At 39.3% G+C, this 20,342-nt stretch overlaps 2 protein-coding genes and 1 long non-coding RNA gene across 3 annotated transcripts; 1 reads left to right on the top strand and 2 right to left on the bottom strand.

Moving 5' to 3' along the window:
- Nucleotides 1–2,310: 2,310 nt before the first annotated feature.
- LOC134627719 (cytokine-inducible SH2-containing protein-like) lies at nucleotides 2,311–4,270 on the bottom strand. Its single transcript, XM_063474072.1, has 3 exons — nucleotides 4,014–4,270; nucleotides 3,292–3,448; nucleotides 2,311–3,177 (listed from the first exon to the last, which is right to left on the bottom strand). Exons 2-3 carry the CDS (start codon nucleotides 3,428–3,430, stop codon nucleotides 2,672–2,674), a joined length of 645 nt encoding a protein of 214 aa, XP_063330142.1. The 5' UTR covers nucleotides 3,431–3,448; nucleotides 4,014–4,270; the 3' UTR covers nucleotides 2,311–2,671.
- Nucleotides 4,271–8,844: 4,574 nt separating this feature from the next.
- Nucleotides 8,845–12,528, top strand: LOC134627722 (uncharacterized). The gene is made up of 3 exons (XR_010093932.1): nucleotides 8,845–8,888; nucleotides 9,107–9,256; nucleotides 12,168–12,528. It is a non-coding gene; the product is annotated as an uncharacterized LOC134627722 (long non-coding RNA).
- LOC134627721 (twinfilin-2-like) lies at nucleotides 9,081–14,935 on the bottom strand. Its single transcript, XM_063474074.1, has 9 exons — nucleotides 14,911–14,935; nucleotides 14,035–14,112; nucleotides 13,755–13,933; nucleotides 12,315–12,410; nucleotides 12,133–12,237; nucleotides 11,652–11,777; nucleotides 11,318–11,468; nucleotides 9,345–9,466; nucleotides 9,081–9,248 (listed from the first exon to the last, which is right to left on the bottom strand). The coding sequence occupies exons 1-9, from the start codon at nucleotides 14,933–14,935 to the stop codon at nucleotides 9,081–9,083; spliced, it is 1,050 nt and encodes a 349-aa protein (XP_063330144.1).
- Between the last annotated feature and the right edge of the window lie 5,407 nt (nucleotides 14,936–20,342).

The raw sequence follows: 20,342 nt of genomic DNA, 5'->3' as shown, positions 1-20,342 counted from the left end.
CAGTATTGGCATGTATAATGGCAGATAGATAAAACTGTAAAAATTAAAAGACAGACAAGAGAAACACCCTTCAACCTGGTTCTGAGTGTTGATGTGTCATAGTTTGTCCACCAGAGGCAACTTCCTGTTGGAAACACCTGTTTTGAAGTCTGCAAACAACGACAACAAAGTGATCCGAGCAGTGGGGCAAAGAGTAAGGCCGGGATTACACTTTCCATGTCCATGAGTCCACTAGAGTCAGCATGACGTAAATTTCCTCATCAGACTGTGAGTACGAGGGTCAGTGTGGTTGTCTGCGTACCTGCCTGTTTTTTGTTTATATTACAGCGCATCAACTATGCATGCACCCAAGGTCATGGACTTTAAGTGGACTTCAGAGAAGTATAATAAATAATGGCTAGTTGGCTGTCGGGTTTCCAGCTGTCTGTGTTCATGTCTGCAAAGGAGAATAATCAGGGCCTAAATGAGTAAATAATAACTACATGTAAGTGTTGTGAAAATCTGTTTATTTTTTGTGTGTCTGAAATGTAAATAATCTCAGCTGATATTTCAGAATATCGTAATTTTAAAATGATCAAATATCGGTATCCTTATCAGTCTTAGATTTTTGTTTAAACTTTGATGGATTTAGAGTAAAAATCAATTGCTGGGTTTCAGTTTTGTTTCTAGAATATTACCTGGATTTAGTCTGCTAACTGATTTTTGATAGGTAATGCTGCAACATTTTTCAATAATCCTAAACTATTTTAGGTGTACGCACCATGAAAGTCAATGCATTGACTAAATGTCCTTTTCAATAGGCCACAGGCGTGCCTGACAGCATGAAACTGAATCAGGAAAAAGGGTGACGTGCCAAAATGTTTTCTGTGATACGATCACTTCTAATAAATCTGCTTCACAGCTTTGAGATCCAGAGATAAAGTTCAGCCCATCAATGCTCTCATGTCAGTGGATATGAAGTCTCATTTTTTCATGACAGCACTGTGTCCACGCTGTTATACACTTTTGTAAAGACTACAAAAAACATGAGCATCTTATAAAGTCTGATCTAAAAGATTATAGAGTAAGATATAGTAGAAGTCTGATCTTTATTCAATCAGAGTAATTTTACTGCATATAGAAATTACAGAAAAAATACTGTAAAATCCAATTACAGCAACTTTATTGTAAATGCAATTACAGCATTTACAGAAGGTTTTTCTTGCTGTAAAAAGTGTTTACAGTAAAGTTTTTACTGTCACTTTTTACAATAAATTTACTGACATCCAGCTGCCAGTAAGAATTTACTGTAGAATATATTGTTTACAGGGCATCTTACATGACTTATCTGTATCATGAGTATTAATGGTCTGATCCTTTAAGTTCATTTACTTTAGTCACTATTTAAATAGAATTTTAAATTGTAATGGAGTATTTTTACACTGAGGTGCTGCAACATTTACTTCAACCTGAGCTCTCCTCCCGTATCAGCGTATAGCTCTTAAATGGCATATGGCTTCATTTAATATTGCAGTAAATCCTAATGAAACAGCCTCATTCTGATAAATATAAACGTGATCTCGATAGAGATTTTTTTTTCTGCTTATCCTGATCATTTAACTGTGGCCTGAGAAATGATTTAAGCCTTTCGGCGGCAGGTTGGAACTGAAAGGCACACAAACAGAGCGCGAGCTGGTAGTGCAGCAGTGTATTAATAACTGCAGCGCTTACTCTAATCCTGATAAGAGGCTTTTTCTGCGCTGCTCAGTTCCAACTCGTGGAAACGAACTCAGATGCGCTTCCATGAAAACAGTAATAGCTCACATTTATCTGTGTGCTCAAGTGACCAGTAATTCAGAAGAGGGGAGGGAGGGAAAGACACACACACACACACACACAACAGTTGGAAAAACAAACATTTCCGAGATTTAATTCTCAGAAATGGTATTTATAATCCTCTTCTACAAGCTACAAACAGTCCCTCTTTGTTGGCTTTTGCATTTGTTGAAGAGCATTTGATTTGTTTATGTTTCCTTTCTGGAAATGAAAGATATCAGATTTCTGTCAGGATTGTGAACACTAAAGAAGTCCACATCACATTATATGCAAACACTGAATTGACAGCAGAACTCTAGGTACAGACTCTGCATGGTTCCTTTATTTGTCTCACATGTTGTTTTGTCTCGTTTTGCAGTTTACACATCTGTTTGTGTATATTTTGGAGTTTTAATCTCTTCCACTGAGCTCCAGCACGGAGAAAAACTGTTTTTAAGTTACGAAACCCCAAATTGTTACTGTCATCTCTGCTAGAGCAACAAAGCACAGAGTAGCTGTTTTCTTCACTGATTTATTATTTATAAGTGGAGGCTGCCTTATTGAAGAACACTCAAAACAGCTGGTTTAGGAGCTACTTTCTTCTCACTGGGCCACATAATCAAAAAAAAGAAAGAAAGAAAATAACTTACATATTGGCATTGCACATTTCACAGTAGCTGGGGTCGACATGTAAAAATAATTGAATATTTACTGAAGAATACCAGCAGCAGTGCAGTAAGAATAAGCTCATTCATGAGCAGTGAGGTCAAGAGTGGTTTATTATACATAAATATATCAAAGAGTCCCCGATTCACAGTATCCGCTCAACAACGCGACCATATTCCAGTCTGACTGTCCTGTCGCTGAGGGGCAGGTATTATATAGAGAAAGGATAGTCCTGCAAGTAGAAGAGCAGAGGCTTTGGGAGGGGCAGCTGGTTGGGGCAGTTAGTGTGCCTGTTGATGGTGAGGCGTGTCAGGTGCTGCAAAGAAGGGAAAACCTCCAGTTTGTGAAGCGGGTGCTTCAGCTTCAGGGGTACTCCGCTGTCTTTAGCTGTATGCTGGGAAGGGTCAGGTTCCATTTGGGGGTGAATGTCACTAGATGTCTGGTCCTGTGCTGCGTGGCCTGAGCTGGTGTAGTGCTGTATAAGGCTGAGAACATCTGGGAAGGACTGCAGCTGAGGCAGGCCAGGGGAGACAGAGTCCAGCCAGAAACAACCCTTGCTGTACTCTATACGCACGCTGGTAGGTCCACAGCGAGTCTTCACTGACAGAGCCAGCATGTACTGTGGATGGCTGCTGTCCCGCACCAGGAATGTGCCTTCAGACTTTGTGAGGAGAGCTTCCCGAGCTTTACTTGCTGAGATGGGACCCCAGTACCAACCTGGGGAAAAAGACAGTTCAGTTATTAGTGTTTTTGTTTTGTTTTTTTAATAGCCACATGGACACTGACACTGGAAGTGTTTAAATGTGAAATAAAATCAGGCGGCTGGCGTACCAGAAGTCTGCAGATACTGGAAGGTGGTGGTGATGCAGCGGAGGTCATCTGCTGGGTCCCAGGATGAAGGGGCAGGATCCGAGCAGGATGACTTTCTTTGTTCCTCATGGTGGAAAATGGTCACCGCCCGTACAACCATTGCTGACCGACAGCGCACCTGTGGAGACGATGATGAACATGTAGGAAAGTTAACTAAGAGACCATCTGAACTATATTCCCTTAATTAATGCGAATTGAGTTGCTTATGTCAAATATGTCTGTCCCAAATCTCCCCGTAGTGTTAGCTGGTTGGAGATCTGTCGACACTCCACCACCCTACTGATGGAAGCATTATAATCATGAAAGTGACCATTCCCATCAGGACAACGGGAAAAGTGATTAGTCAGAACAACTTTGTGCTTATTTACAGTGAAGCCTGCCTCTAAGGTTACAAACAGGGTCCCCTCACCGCAGGGTTAAAGAGCACCTTTAAAAAGACACCCATCTATATTTACACACACACACACACACACACACACACACACACACACACACGCACAACTCAAGTAAATGTGCCAATTCAGTTACGCTGAATCCAGCTTTATTTATACTGCGCCAGTTCATAATAACGCGTCTCTTCACCTTATTTTGTACCTTACTTTGTAACAAAGAGTTCCATAAGAATCATGCATACCGCAATAAAATACCCATAATTACCCAAATCATATTAGAAATGTTCTTACCTCAAATCAGGAAAAACCATAAGGATTGAAACCAGTGTAAAAACAGCCCTGCAGTGAATATTTATAATATTATTTATAAAATAATAATAAACGTTCCTCCAAAGTTTTCGGTTCAGTCCTTCAAAATGATTCAAATATATATATAAGCGTGCTGAGCACTGGATGTGCGACTGAAGCGCTCCCCTCACTGAGTGAGGCGCAGACGAGACAGCAGCTCGATTCAGCCGGATTCACCGAGGTTCCCGGAATCTGTTTCCAAGAAAGGTTTTGTGTTTCAAAGCCCGCAGGGACGCAAGAGCCGCCCGCTGCTGGCAACCGCTGCGTCGGACTCCGTCAACAAGCACAACTTCCGCCAAACCTTTCAAAATAAGATGTAAAAGACTCGCTCAACTCTTAACAAAACGGGATGAATGGCATCGGAACCGCAATGAGCTGGGCGCTGTTAAATGGCCTCGTTGTTTGCTGTCACGTTTGCAGGATTTAGTTTTAGTTTTGATTCTTTTTTTAATGTTATAATTAGTTAATTTTAATCTTTTAACACTGCAGGTGCAAATTTAAAAAAAGCTGAGAAATAACAGCTATAGAAGTTTGTTTCCGCCACTGACGTTTTCTTTTCTTTATTTAGAAAAACACATATTTGTTTGTATATCTGTCTTTTGTGCCCGTAAGTCAAAATGGACTTAGAATTTCTAAATTTCAAGTTACATAAGAGTTAGGGTTGGTCTGAGACTTACTAACTCAAAATGCTGAGAAGATAACACCACATGTAGATTTTAAATGGAAAATTGATAAATTTCATTATACCCTATAATATTATAAATAATATTTTTTGTAAATAATACAAATGTTGAGAAATAAACACAGTCTGTGGAACTTATCATATAATACATAGTAAAAAAATTATTTTAAAGGTAACCTTTATTACAACAAAACATCACTGGTCAGTGTTGGGGAGTAACGGAATACATGTACCGCCGTTACGTATTTAGAATACAAAATATGAGTAACTGTATTCCGTTACAGTTACCGTTTAAAAAGGTGGTATTTAGAATACAGTTACTTTGTTGAAATAAATGGATTACACAGCGGTATTTTCCTGTTTCATATTGTCGCGGGTCAGGACTGTTTGGGTTTTGTTTGACAGCTACGCTCTGTTGTTCCAGGCGGCAGCGTTATGGTTTCCATGGTTGCAGGGTGCCGCTCTCTCTGCGTGTTTCCTGGGCGAGAGAGCGCCTTTTTGTTGTTGTTGTTGTGCTAAGCTAATAGGCAGAGTGTTACAGGCATAGCCCTAAAGAATGTTGCCTCATGGGCAGTGTAGTCCGTGCTGCAGCGAGAATGGACTACCATATCCGTTATGTGTCTGTGAGCCCGAGGAGGGAGAAAAAGGAGAGTGAAAAAGTATGAGCTGTCACCGAGCAGAAACGGGAGCTGGAAGCATGTAAATATAATAATAACCACTGCAGCCAAGAAGAGTGCCTGACGAGCCCAGTTGTAAGTAAGATATTAAGACTCGACTGTACACTGTGTTCATGTTTTCCTCCGAAACAATAAGTTCCGTTGGAGCAGCCTTTCAACGCCTCTCTCTGTCTCTCACAAGCAAAGTTGACCCAGAGTAAAGCTATTTTTCGGCTATGAGCCCAGCACGAACCCAACGTATTAGCCAGAGGTCCCTTTACTATGGTTAGGAGCCGCGGACCTCCAGTAATAGTAATAAATCACACAGCAATAGTACATTCATGTAGTTGTAAAAAGCACGATAATATATTAAGTAATCAAAAGTATTCAGAATACGTTACTCTCATTGAGTAACGTAACGGAATACGTTACAAAATACATTTTGGGGCATGTATTCTGTAATCTGTAGTGGAATACATTTTAAAAGTAACCTTCCCAACACTGTCACTGGTATGCTACACTGGCTGCATTAAAGCGTGTATTGACAAAGTCAACCTCTTATTTTGAAAGCTTCCGGTTATGTTCAGCTTACCATGCTGCTGTTGATAAGCGCTGCTGTCATGCTCGAAGGAAATATTGTTTATCTACAATTATTCTGCGCAAGACTGTTATATTACGCAATACCAACTTTAAGTGTGCAGACTGTAGTTATTATTTTATTGTATGACACTCGGTGAATATTATGTCCAAACATTGCAGCATGTTCATATTTAATTCTTCAGCTCTTTATTTATGTACTAAATGTGTTATGTTATCATGAAGAAAATTAGGTGTGGCGCCTTCCCTCTTGCAGATGAGCTAATGTGCTTAAAATTAGTATGTCTTCAAACAGGTTCATCCTAATGTACCCCACAGTTTCCATGTACAGAGATAATGACCTCATGAAAGCTACTATTCAGCTCTGAACCAGTTTTCCAAGAAAACAAGCTCAAATCAACTCAGTTTCCCATGAGATACAAAAGCAGCAGAACGCACAGCTGAAGGCTTCCGAGTAGAGCGCATTCCCGGAAAACACCAACACACACGCACACACCCACACACACATGCACACATGCTGCACACATACACATAAAACCAGCTGACCTCTGCTGCTGAACTGTGACCCCTGCTGCTGCTTTCCTGCATGACTTTTATCACCAACACATGTGCACAATTAGAGGGTAAGAAATGAGGACACACACACTAGAAAATACAGAAAACATTTTATTGTAGAACCATTGTAAAAGAACAGCCCTCATCTGATCCTAGTCAGAGCTCAATCAGGTCACTGATGAAGGCAACTGTAAATAATGTGGATGAGTTTGTGTCTGCTAAAGCGTGGACTGTGGGCACAGCACATGCCTGGGTAGTGTACTGTAAAGGATACTCCACCCTGAAGCAAAAAAATTCATGTAACTTCCCCCACAGATCTTGATGAGCTGAACTAATTATTAGTCAGGCGATCAAAAAAAGATGGAAAGAAAAAGGCAGGAGAAGAGTGGAGTGTAAAAGAAAATTTTAACCCTTAAACCCCCAGCTTTATTCTGGAGACCAGCAGAGCAGTCCAGTTCATACTGTATGCAACAACACAGATATGGTTTAACTGGCAGCTCATTATAGTCTGTACTGTTTCTAATGGTCAGCAGGGGGCGACAGAGAGCCGAATGAGAAAATGACCTCACTGCTCTCTTGATCTGCAGCCACTGATGAGATTTTGATCTTGATTGCTAGTTTCCAGTAAGCTTTGAAACTACACGTTGCTCATAGTCACATGCAGAGTAAAACAGGCGATAAAGCAGAGTATGCTGTAGGGAGTAGTTACCCTGTGATCGACAAGTTAGTCGATCAGATGAGTGTGGAATATCCTCTCAGACTGACACATCTAGATTTTTTTAAAACTCTACAAAACAAGATGGCAGCAGCTGAGACTTTGAAGTCAAATGACCAATGTCAGAGAGGCTACCCCCAACATTTACAGTACTATGTAAAAATCTCGAGCCAGCCCTCTTTTCTTTATATTTTACTTGGAAATCTGTGTATCTAAATTTGAAACATGTGCAATCATACATGGAAATGGGGTATATAAGGCAAAAACAATGTCTGTATGATTATAATGAGCTTGAAAGTCAATAATTTATGTGACCAACTTGCAAATTCTTCAGCACAGTCTAAACTCTCGTCTTTTCTTTTCTGTATTTTCTTTAAGTAGTATTCAGAAATAGTTCTGAAGGACATTCAGCTTTTTTCTTTGTTGGCTGCCTTTTGTTCTGTTCTCTGTCAACATTATCTCACACTGCTTTAATAATTATCAGGTCTGGGCTCTGGAGAGGCCAATCCATGACCGGCAGTGATCCACTGTGTTTTTCTATTGAGGTATGCTTTTACTGCATCTCCGGTGTTTCTGGGATTCATTTTGACAAGATCTACAACACCACTGGCTGAAATACACCCCTGAACCATGACAGAGCCTCCACCATGTTTTACAGATGGCTGTAGACCCTTAGCTGTTGTACTTCTCTCCTGACCTCCTCTCTACATCTGTTGCATCCAATTTCATTATGCATGTCCAATAACAATAAACATAATGCTATTCATTATTAGTACTACGTATCAATGATTTGAACAAAATATTACACTTACATTCATCACTCCATTAGACCTGTTGTCACTGATTTTTGTCCAGTTCTTGTGTAATGTGGCATATGTCAGCCTTTTCTCCCTGTGTCCCTTCCTTAAGAATCCTTTCTTGATGCCCGTCCCTCCACTGAGAGCATTTGTGATGAGGTTTTAGTGAACAGTAGAAGGGTTAGCTGAAGGGCCAGATGCATTTCTCAGGTCATGTTTCAGGTCTTTGTTGGAATTTTTCCCACTTCTTCAGGAAATTAATTTCAGAGACTGTTCATCTGCTGTTGATAGTTTTAAAGTAGTTTTTAAGCCACATTTATCCTCCACTTGTTCCGCTTTATCAGCGTTTTTACAGACACACTGCACACCATGTTGAGATAAGCCAAGATTTTGGCTAAAAGCTATTTGAGAATCAGATTGCTTTATGCCTATTAAGCTGACGTCTTTCATAGATTTGAACTAAAGAAATTAGTTCTTTGTTGTTGTAAAACAAAACTGTTTTACCCCTTAGGTTTTTTTAATTATATATTTGAATGATTCAAATGATTCATAGGTCAGTGTTAAGAGTCTTAACAAATAAGTTAAAAAAAATCTCCTGAAAATGGTCAAGGACTGGACGCAAAATAACTGAAAAAGCATTCAGTGTTGAGAGAAAAAAAACTTTAAAAGACCTGCAGAAAGCCTGACTCCTTCCAACCAAAATCTAAAGAAATGACGTGTGGCCCAAGACTTTTACATGTTATTGTATGTTGCTATTGTCTATTTTTAGAGCTTTACACAGAGATGAGGCTGCACAGTGAAAACCTACAATGGAATGTAAGTTTTATAATGTCTGCTGCATGATTTAAAATGACTTTTAACAAGAATTTACAGTTTCATGATGATGATGCATCCCCTTTAAAAAAATGATTAGATTAAGAAACTAGACATGAATAAATTCAAATCAAATAACAAGTCAATTCTTAGATATCGTGTTGTGTGCTTGTGTTATGCAAATGTGTGTAATGTCTAATTTTCTTCCCCGTTTTCTCCAGCACCCTTGATGAGGCGTTTGTTGCCCCTTTTCCCTCCCGGTCCACGGGGCTTGACAAATGCCTGCTTTAAAGTATGCTCCATGGGGTGCACCTCCTCATACAGGAAGTCTTCTGTCAGACCATCACCACTGTCTATCTCCATCTAAGCAGGTATGGAGAGTAGACAGTCATTAGACAGTTTACACAGTGACAGTGGTACTACAGATTATTTGTCACCGTCTCTGTGGGAGAGCTGTACCTTTTTAGTGACTTCCAGCTGGTAGTCCCTCTCCACCTCGTCCAGTAGCCTGTTCTTACAGCTGGAGTATAACATCCGCTCCTTGATGCTACAGGTGTACCCAGGCATCGAGTATATAAACACTGAAACAAAGATGAAGCTGATCTGTTGATATTTTCTGCCTCACACAATCAGCTTCACTAGCTACTTCATTACTTTCTGTTATAGATGACGTACTGTGCTCATATTTTTACTGCTGGACTCTACTAGAGTAACTAGAGAAGTGCGATTCTCAGTTCAAAATCATTCTTATTGATCGTACACTGGGACTTGTGGAATATCTACTATCTGAAACAAGGTTAAGCTCCTGTCTCTTTAAGGCTGACTTAATTGTGATTGGCTGGCTCTTGCAAACAGGTTTGGAGCCTCTGTGCTTTTTTTTTTTTTTTAGATGTGACCATATTAAGGATACCTCCTTTTATTGGTTTCATACAGGTCCAAGAGTAGAAAAAAGTTACTCAAATATTATTCTTGATAAATGATACTTCTTGTGCAAACTCTGATTTCCTCATTTGTACATAAGCATCATTCATGACATGAAAATGCGCAAGACCATAGTGGGTCTTAAATAAAAAGAGACACAGGCCTAGATAGCTGCAAATGTTACATATTGTAGATCCGACTGGAACATCCTATAATTAAGCACACATGAGGCTAACCCCACACTGCTTTTCAGAGTAATTAAATGAATAATTCCAGCTCATTTGTTCAGTATAAAAATCGCTTGTACAAAAGGTTAAAACTAGATTAACAGCTCGGCAGCTGATTATATAAAACAAACAATGTCTTTAAATAGGTTTCGCATGAAAAGGAGACACACAAGCTTATATCTCCTCTGTCACTGTCAATGGTAATTCATTTACACGTGTACTGGAACAAAACAGGCATTCATTTGCAGCTGTTATGGAGACTGGACTAGTCAAATCCAAGTTAACACTCAAATCTTTTTAGCTCTTTGGCCCAGCCGCTGACAGAAATAGCTGCTATATCTTTAGCTCGGTCATCAATGTTCATAATTCTAACTGTTTGTGTCTGCTTATTGGTGCTGGCCTTATCAGAGCTTCTTCACAGCTGCCTGTTACTTGAAATCAGGGCAGTGAAAGCAGAGAACATAAACAACAGAACCAAACAACAAGGCGAAAGATGATAAAATCCCCCACAGACCTGAGGACACTGCAGAGTTCACATTACACAGCAAATGTGATTTGTCAGTATCTATAAAAACACTTATTTGTGAAGTGAATAAACTGAGTGGTGCAGTGTTGTTGGTGGCAATTCAGTGCCCTTTTTTATATGTGTACTGTGCACACTTGTTAATTATTTTTGTAATTTTTATTTTTGTGTTTAAAATCAATCAATCAATCACTCTGGCATATAGGTAGTGGTTGTTGATGAGTTGGCATCTTTCATGCAAACTATGGGGGACCAAAGCAATCACAAGGAGATTTTTGGTGTAGCACCCACTTTGCGACCAGTTTTACCCAGCAACCACTCAGCAACCAACCCGTTGGAGAGTATGCATTTTTCCCCAGCCTCCTGGAGTTTGCCAATGGGGTTACTGACCAGTCTCTAGACCCGTGTGACTGAGGCCTAACTAAACTTGCTAGTGTTAGCTAAAAGAAATTCACCTGGATGACCTCAAAGCTTCAAAATAATGGTCCCCAAACCAATTGATGATGTCACAATAGCTAAAGCCAGTCTTTATGTACAGTTTAACTTGTGGTTGGCAAACCACATGGTGTCACTCAACAAGAATTAGAAGAAGTTAGGAGAGACTAACATCCTGAAAAAAGTGGAGGTGATGATAGTTAAAACAATATGTGTGAACTCTGTAAGATACTTTCATTGCCCTTCACTTTTATAGCACCAAATTAGTGCTTTATAAGTCACAGACAGTGCGTGATGAGTAGGGAACTCAGTGAGTTTTTACTGACCCAGAGCTTCCTCCTGCTGGCCCTGATGGGAATGTTTGAAGATGAAAAAGTGGTATCTAGGTGAATCTGTGGGAATCCTGTAGGGAAGTTCGTGGATTTCTGTAGGTTTAGTGTGAACCAGCTCGATGGTCTCTCTGTCTACATCCAGCCTCTGCAACACAATATACGCAAGCAAATGTAATTACTTTTGAGGGGTCAAGTCACGTGCAGTTAGTTTCACTGGCAAAAACACACCCTTAGATGTTGTTATCAAATATATGTTGTATACTTTTTACTGTATACATGTAAATATTCACTGTTTAATGAGCTATAAATATTTTCTATGGGGGCTCACCAGCTGGATGTAGTTGATGCGTTTATGCTTGAGTTGCTGCAGAGCTCGTTTGGCCTCTTCTTGTAAAGGAAACGCAAGACCCTGAAGAGTCTGTGCCCGTTTGTCCAAGCCAAACTCCATTGTTACCTTCAAGGGAGGGAAAAACATATTTGCACTGCTTCTTCCTCACATGAAATGCAACTAAATCACCCAAAAAAACAAAATCAAAAAACAATCTATGTCTATGCCGAAGACTTCACAAACCCTTGCTCTCGCTGTCGGAGTCCCAATTCGTCTGCGTTCATCCTGCAGACAGAAGAAACAGTATTGAAATCACTATACAATAAAGTTTTACCATAAACATACTTGAATTCTTTTATCATAATGAAAACAAAATCAACGTACCCACACAACTTTATCCTGCAAGGAAAAAACACACAGGATGAGCACAGATAACTCACGTAACTATAAGAGTCATATAGCTTTGACAGCCTGTCTGTACCTCTGTGATTTTAATTCGTTGTAACTCCTGCTCAGCTGCTGTGAGAGGAGCTGGGGAGGAGCAGGAGGACCTGTGGCGAAGATATCCCTGGAAACACACGTCTTCCTAGAAACACAGAGACACCAATGGGTTGGTTGTGAGTGGCAGGCCATCAGTTATTATGCAGGAAGGCCCATACTGACCTCCACTGTCCCAAATACTTCGTCTTTGATGTGACCTCCTCCAAACTCTTTCTTCAGTGTGGCACGAGTCGCTGCATACACCATCTTCTGCCTCACCTGGAGAACACCAGGACAGACACAGCGACAAAAAACCTTCACACAGTTTTACTGGTTTTCTGTAGCAGTGGTTCTTTTCAAAAATAAAGCATTTGTGAGTGGGGAAAAAAAGCCTGTATAACTGAGTTTGATTACAATTTGTAATTAAAGAAAAAGAAAAAAGAAATCTATTACTAAACGGTGTCATTTTTATTGTCACGCAATAATAATAATAAAATGATATTATAATTGTTTTTTTCTAACAAGTTCTAGTTACATTGTTAGAAAAAATAGTTTCTTATTCTCTAGCAGGGGCAACTTGAGCGATCAAACTCTTTTCCATTGTATTGATTTGATCAGAGTTAATGTGGGAGAGCGGTCCTGCACTAGCATGTGTGATTTTTTTTCTGTTTTCAGCTGTTTTTCTTACTGAACTAATTATAGTGTAATTTGTTTAGGAATAATACATGATTTTTATTATTATTATCATATTATTTTTATTTGATCATTTTATTAGCATTTTATTATTATTTTTATTATGATTAATTTTTAGAAATTAAAAAATGTTAAAAATTAAGATAAACGTGAAACATTTCCTGCAGCACTCCAAAGTGATAGTGTGGGCAATATTGCACACATCCTGTCCATGTATGGAAGCTTGTTTCTGCCACTGGAAAAAAATCACATCCATAAGACAAAATATACCAACCTTTTATTATATAATAATTTTGGGATAATAACCTACAAATCCGACATATGTGTGGCATTTCAAACGGTTATATTCAGCATGTGCAGAGGCTTTATACCACTATAAGAAGTCTTTCTGTGCTCAATTTAAATTTGAGTTTAAGATCTTGGCTCACAACCACGATCACATTAAATTAGAAACTGTAAATGTAAATAAAATCTAAAGATGATTATTTGTATATATATTTTTAAGTAAAAAGTAATAGTAAAAGAGAATAAAATCAGACAGCCTTTCTCTTACTTTTTAGATGATCTCTGAGCTGTTTTTTTCCTTTTTAATTTAGAGTCAAGAAATTGCTGTTAACTACCTTAAATAAATCTGAATTGAAAACAAAATGTAAAAACAAACTAAAAAAACATAATATCTCTGATTCTAATATCTTTTGGAGAAGGCAACAACACAGATATGTTACTGATCTTAAATTATATTAAAAAAAAAAAACTATTTTCAATGTGTGTTCACTAACATTAAGCATAAACTGACTTTAGCCTCAACTTAAACTAATATTAAGACATTTTTGCCACTAAACATGAAGTTATTTTGATTCTTCCACAGGACACCGTCCTACTTTTATGTTAGCCTACAGTGATGGTTTCTTAAATGTGCTGCACACATACTGGTGATTGGTCAGGTGACCATGCGATGAAGATCCATTCATAACCCTGCGCGTTCTTGGAGTCCAGGCGGTAGAGGATGTAGCAAGGCTCCAGAGGCGTGAGCAGAGGAAGCAGGAACTGGTCGTAATCCTTGTCCCAGCTCCGGGCTGGCTCTTTGTATGAATGTAGCACCAATTCCTCTGCAGAGAGAAAAAAGTGAACAAAGTCAAGATTTGGAGATGTTTAATGAAAGCTCACTTATATCAAATACTGTAAAATGCCACAAATATTCAATTTTTACCGTTTCTGATAATAATCTTCAGGATTCTGATGGCACCTCCCCTCGCTCGGGCCAAAAAATCTTTCAGCTCAGATGTTGCTTAAGTAACCAGATATAAGGCAGACAAGTCAAAACTGAGGATGGGTGGTTGAAAGCCAGTGAGACAGAGCTGACCAAGTAACAACCTGAAACTCTACTTCAGGGAAAAAATTTGATCCACCGCCAGATGGTCACACCATCACCTGCAGTGACTCAGAGAGCAAACATGTGCTCCCCAAGAATCACTGAAGGATCTGATCGACCATCGTCGATAAATCCCCCAATTTGGAAAGCCTAAGGATCGAGCGTCATCACAGAAAACTCAAACTTTGGCTGTTTGTTATGTCCTTTCCTTCTCTCTCACCATGGTTACCAAACACAGCGCTCTCATTAATGATGCAAGAGCAGGTGAGAAAGGTGAGAAAGGTGAGAGAGGTTCGCTTCCGTCAGCCTGCCCACCTTCATGCTCCGATTACCAAAAGCCATAACACACATAAAAAGCAATGTATGCATGAGATTCAACTATAAGAGCCTGAATGTGCTAAACATTGTTAGCACTGACATCACAAAGGTAAAGATACGTTTTAAATGACTCAAAACAAATTAAAAATGTTAGCACATACTTTTATAATAACACAGGATAAATTAGCCTAAAGAAGCTAAGCGATCACTTGAGAACAATCTTTAATTTTTTTTGCAGAAAAACATCAGCAGACCTGTGAAGATGTGTTATTAGCAGCAGTGTAGCTCAGAGTCTGATAATAAAAAAACATTTAAAAAGCTTTTCAAACTGAGCTCAGGGACAACTGGGATAAAACTTAAACGCACAGTTTATATTTAAAAAAATAAACAACTTACCAATAATTCCAGTTTGGTGAGACATCTTTTGGCAGTAAGTGTTCACCGCTTCACACTCCTCTCATCCAACAAGGACCAGGTCCAGGTCACAGTGTGTCCTCGCTCTTCTTGCTCAGCAGGTAGGCTGAGCTGATGGCAGACGGAGGGACCCACGCGCACCAGTGACATAAACGCCTTGAGGGTGACTCAGGAGCTTCCTAACACTTGAAATACAATCTGCGGAACTGTGGCTGATGAGTAATAACGTGCCTGTCAGGGGATATGCCACCCTCACCACTGATCTAAAACTCTTTGCGTATCGATGACCACAACTTTAATAGTCTCGGCGGGGGAGCCTCTCGCAGGTCACATACTGTCCTGTACTGTACCCTGCGGGAGGGCTCTGCAGAAACCCACCACACATGACGTCGGGGGTCAGTGCCGCATTTTCAGATGCTGCCACATGTAATAGCAACTGATAACTCGATCAAAGAGCGGCTGATCAGCTGCAGCAGACGCATGATCTCAAATTCCAGCCACCTGGTCACAGAAATGTGACACCAAGCAAGAATCTGACCGCAACACTTCAACATTGTTTCCTGGACTAAGAATTTAGAGGGTGGGGGCCTCAGGTGTTCACAGTATATTTTGTGCCTTTGATCTGCAAGGTTAGCTCCAAAAACCAATGAAAGGCTGAACAGGGAGAATAGGGCAGCTACATAAAGCAACCTTAAGTGTTAAAACACGAGAATATGAGGTTTCTGATGAGAAGACAGAAGTATCCTGAGGTGTAAAATGAAGAGATCCAAATATTAAGTGTCCCTGAATGGTCTGAACAAAAGGATGTGGGAACTAACAAGCTCACCAAAGTAACACACACACACACACACACACACACACACACACACACACACACACACACACACACACACACACACACACACAAAGCTGTTTAAGTCTGTAAAACTGTGTTAAATGCTTAAACTATCATACATTATTACCTCTGTATCGCCTTCCACACATGCATCCCACACACACACACACACGCACGCACACACACACACACACACAGAGGTGGGTGAGAGAAAGATAAGTGTGTACCTGTGAGGTTACCTGTGATGGGATCATCCATTATTCACTCAGTGGTGAGTACAGAACCCAAGCATCTATACATTATTTAACACAGCACCCACCCCCCCTCCTCGACTTCAGAGAGACACACTTAATGTGCACAAAAAAAAATGACCCACTTATAAAACCAGAAAAAAGCTGAATGCATTTCTCTCACAGATCAATAAAGTAACAACACAAATATCTGTTTGTGTCTCTTCTCCCACTGCACTTTATGTACTCATAAAAATCTGTGTATTTTTTTGACCCATCCACCTGTCAGTTTTTGTATGATAATCATTTGCCTTTTTTGTACACAATTTTTCTTTTTTTTAGTTTTATTTTTCGAATATGTCTCTAAATCTCTTTTTCTTCCTGTCCCTCGTGTGGCTGAGTTTCCCCAGAGTGGGATTAATAACATCTAAGATTATCACTATAGTGCTGTATGATTACTGTTAAAACCTCCAATATGAACATCAAATAAACATCGACAGAAGGATTTAAAAAAAAAAAGAAAATTAATTTTTTATGTAATGCAATACTTAATTATAAAACAGCAACTTTTGGGATCTTATTATTATTGTTATTATTACTCTTTACTTTAGAGAAAGTTCGATCTTACTAAAAGTAAGAATTATTGGTACTAGTATATAGATTTGTTTATATATCTTTCCAATTATGGTTGGATTATTTCTTGGTTTCATAAAAAACTGGGGGCCAAGGACTCCTTAGAAAGGGAGAAAAGAACCACATCAGAGTTTTCACTGGTCCAAAGACAGTAAGAAAGAGAAGAGCAGACATAATAACTTGGCATGGCTGTTTAACAACTCATTAAAGCAAATAACTAATCAGCTAATTCAATAGCAGTGACTCAGTGCATTCAAGCTCTTAGACATGGTCAAGATGATTGGATCAACTTTTTACAACCAAGAGATGCAGAGAGCATCTCTGAACTCACAACACATTGAACCCTGAAGCAGATGGGCTACAGCACCAGAAGACCACACCAGCTATCACTCTGGGAAGAAAAGAAAACTCTGAATATGGACTGAGGCTGCAATTCACTCAAATTCACCAAAATTAGTTGATAGAAGTTTGGAAAAGTCTTGTCTGGTTTGATTTCTGCTGTAACATTCATGCTACGTTGTGTCAATGGTTCAGGCAGGTGATATAATGGTATGGTAGATATTTTCTGGACACACTTTGGGCTTCTTATTGACCCTTGTGTAAATGCCAAAGCCTGTGTGAGTATTGTTGCTGACCATGTCTGTCCGTTTATGACAATAGTGTACCCATCTCCTTCCAGCAGAATAAAGCACCATGTCATAGATCTCAAATATGCCTCAAACTGGTTTCTTGAATATGACAGCGAGTTCACTGTACTCAGATGGCTTCCAAAGTCACCTGATCTCGGTCCATTAGAGCATTGGGATGTGCTGAAATGGGAGATTATCATCATGTACGTGCAGTTAATACACTGCATCACCTGTGTGACACCAATATGGACAAAATCTATACAGAATGTTTGCAGCGCCTTCCAAGAATGTATGACACAAAGAATTAATGCAGTTCTGAGGAAATGTTGGTCCAAACTGGTACCAGCAAAGTGTACCTAATAAATTGTCTAATGAGATACATTTGTTCTTGTCAGATCGAGAGTTGTCCCTGCGTCGCTGCTGAGACATGAAGAGATGTATACATAAAAATGCGACTAAAACACTGAAACAGACTACAGTTCAGTTCTGCTTAGTTTCAATAAAATACGAGTACTATTATGGAGGAGCGAGGGGACAGCTCTTATCACTGAGCGTGAGGACTGAGTTACAGGAAAGAGTAAACAAAGTTTTAGCACTGTGCTCACAGCTTTGACCCATCCACCCGTCAGTTATGCACTCTTTCTGATAACATTTCCCCCTCTGAATTCAAATAAATAAAAAATTTCAACTATCACAGATCCCACAACCAAAATACCATTTTTTCAGGATTAAATTTCGTGTTGGACTGCATGCAGCAAATCATACTAAATCTTTTTGTATGATTCATTTAAATATTCTCCCGAAATATAATGCTGTGAATGGGGAAATCCTCCAACTACACACACATACTTTCCTGACTTACATTAATAAGTTAACTTTGCTTGGAAATGAAGAATATATGTTTTTTTTTAATAGCTTTTAAAAAACATTGTTAACTGTTAAGTCACTGTTGATTGTAGTGGTTATTTTTTAGTCCTGTAACTTTCAATCAAGTAACAATACAGGAAACAATGACATTACTTCAGCAGTAGAAGGAGGGAGTCCCCTAAACCAGCGGTCCCCAACCCCTGAGCCACGGTACCGGCCCGTGAGTCGTTTGGTACCCGGCTGCAAGAGTTTTCAGGGTTTTTATTGTTATTTTTTAAAATGTTTTTATCGTTAACTCAGTTTCCCTGGGTTTTTTCTCATGTGTTATGAATAAATCCTCTTTTTTTCCGGTTCCGGTACCGGTTTTATTTTGTTGTATTTATCCGCGAAACCTTAAAGGCCGGCCGTTGAAAATATTGTTAGACATAAACCGGTCTGTGGCGCAAAAAAGGTTGGGGACCGCTGTCCTAAACATTACCCAGGCTGCCAAAACAATGAAAAACTGCTTGGGCTTGCACATGCCCAGTAGCCCACTTCAAATGTTCCCTGTTGTCATGGAAAAGATGAAGATGAGTAAAAAACATTAACTGCTTGGATTTTAACAATTTTTGGAGGATCATTTTCTCTTTAAAAAAACAGGAAGGTAGGTAAAAAAAGTTGTAATGAGTGTGTGTTTGAATTTGTTTCATTTCATTGTTTTAAATTAGTTGAAGTTAGCTTGCTATTGCTAACTGCTTAGCTTATAGTTGCCACACAGTTTGACTGAAGGTTTTACTGAATGAATGTGTTTGGTCTTGTTTTGGCACTTACAAACTATATCTTCACCATGGTCTGTGAAAGTATATTATATTTATTCCAGTAAATACTAATCTCCTGCTAAAGTTGACACAATGAATGCAGTTTTGTCCTCCAAACATCCATGCAGATAATGAGTTCAAGTTCAAGTTCAAATGTCACTAGCCACAGGCAGCCCTGGATACTGCCAGAACTGCTGAATCAAGAAATCACTTAAATAGAATCTGTCTGACAAAATGAATTAGGCCTAAAGATCTCAAAAAGCAACACATCATCCCTGAAACGAAAGAAACAGCTGAGAAACAAAGTCAGTACCAAAGTCATTTCCAAGACTTTGGTACTTGAGGTGAGAGCTGCTTTGGTGCTTCAGGACCTGGATGACTTTTAATGAATGTGAACATAAATTCTGCTCTCTACCAGAAAATCCTGAGGGAGAATGTCTGGCCATCAGTTTGTGCCATGAAGCTGAAGCTCACTTGAATTACACAGCAGGACAATGATCCTAAAAGACAATTAAGAGAACAATTGTCTAATAATTGATCATGTGTTGCTTGTGTTTGGTTTTTGAAAGGCTTCTGAGATTGAGGAGTCCTGGGGTCTGTTGGCTGCACTGACTGGAAATGATGACACTTTGGCCACCTCTCAAAATCCTCTCTACCTTGATTCAGACTTTACTAACATGATTTTTGATAGAGGTATTTTAATGGGATTTTTAAGAACCTACCTCAGCTAATTTGCCTCTTGTTTGGGCTGCTAATGTTTTAACACTTGGACTACTCTAAAGGTAATAACATGTTAATAGTAATATAATCACACACTAACACACACATACACACCCACCCAAGATAATGTGCAATACTACAGGGTAGGTATGTGCAACAAGTTGACTGGCCAACGAATCATCACTGTTATCATTAGTTGGTACCAGACTTACTAGTCGTTTAATCTAATTTATAAAATTTTAATTGACATCCATTGCTGGTAAATTATTGTGTCCTAAATGTGATGCAGCCACCTGCCACCAGATGGTGCATCATTGTTGAGGAACGCCATGAATCTGTTCATCTAGGCCTGATCTTTTTGTTAACACTATTAGAATGGTAAACAAGTCTTACAGCTTAACTGTGTTTGAATCCACTTCTTGAGCACATAAGGGTCAAACGAACACAGAGGTGTCCCCAGTAGATTTAACAAGCCTTGAAAATAAGAGTGTCACGGCTTGTGGAATTTAATGAAGGACCCAAGATGCAGGCAGCTTTCAGATGTGAGTGAGTTTATTAGGGAGGTGAAATAAAAAGAAATGCAGTGGGTATGAAACAGAACCTGAGTGAAGCCTAAACAGGAAACAACTAATAACAACAGACCCGAAAGGGAGATGCGGGGAGACCATGCAGGGAAGTACACAGGTTAACAGAGGGAAATAAC

The sequence above is a fragment of the Pelmatolapia mariae genome, linkage group LG5 (assembly GCF_036321145.2).
Source record: "Pelmatolapia mariae isolate MD_Pm_ZW linkage group LG5, Pm_UMD_F_2, whole genome shotgun sequence".
NCBI classification, from domain to species: domain Eukaryota; kingdom Metazoa; phylum Chordata; class Actinopteri; order Cichliformes; family Cichlidae; genus Pelmatolapia; species Pelmatolapia mariae.
This window is presented reverse-complemented; position numbering and strand designations above follow the sequence as displayed.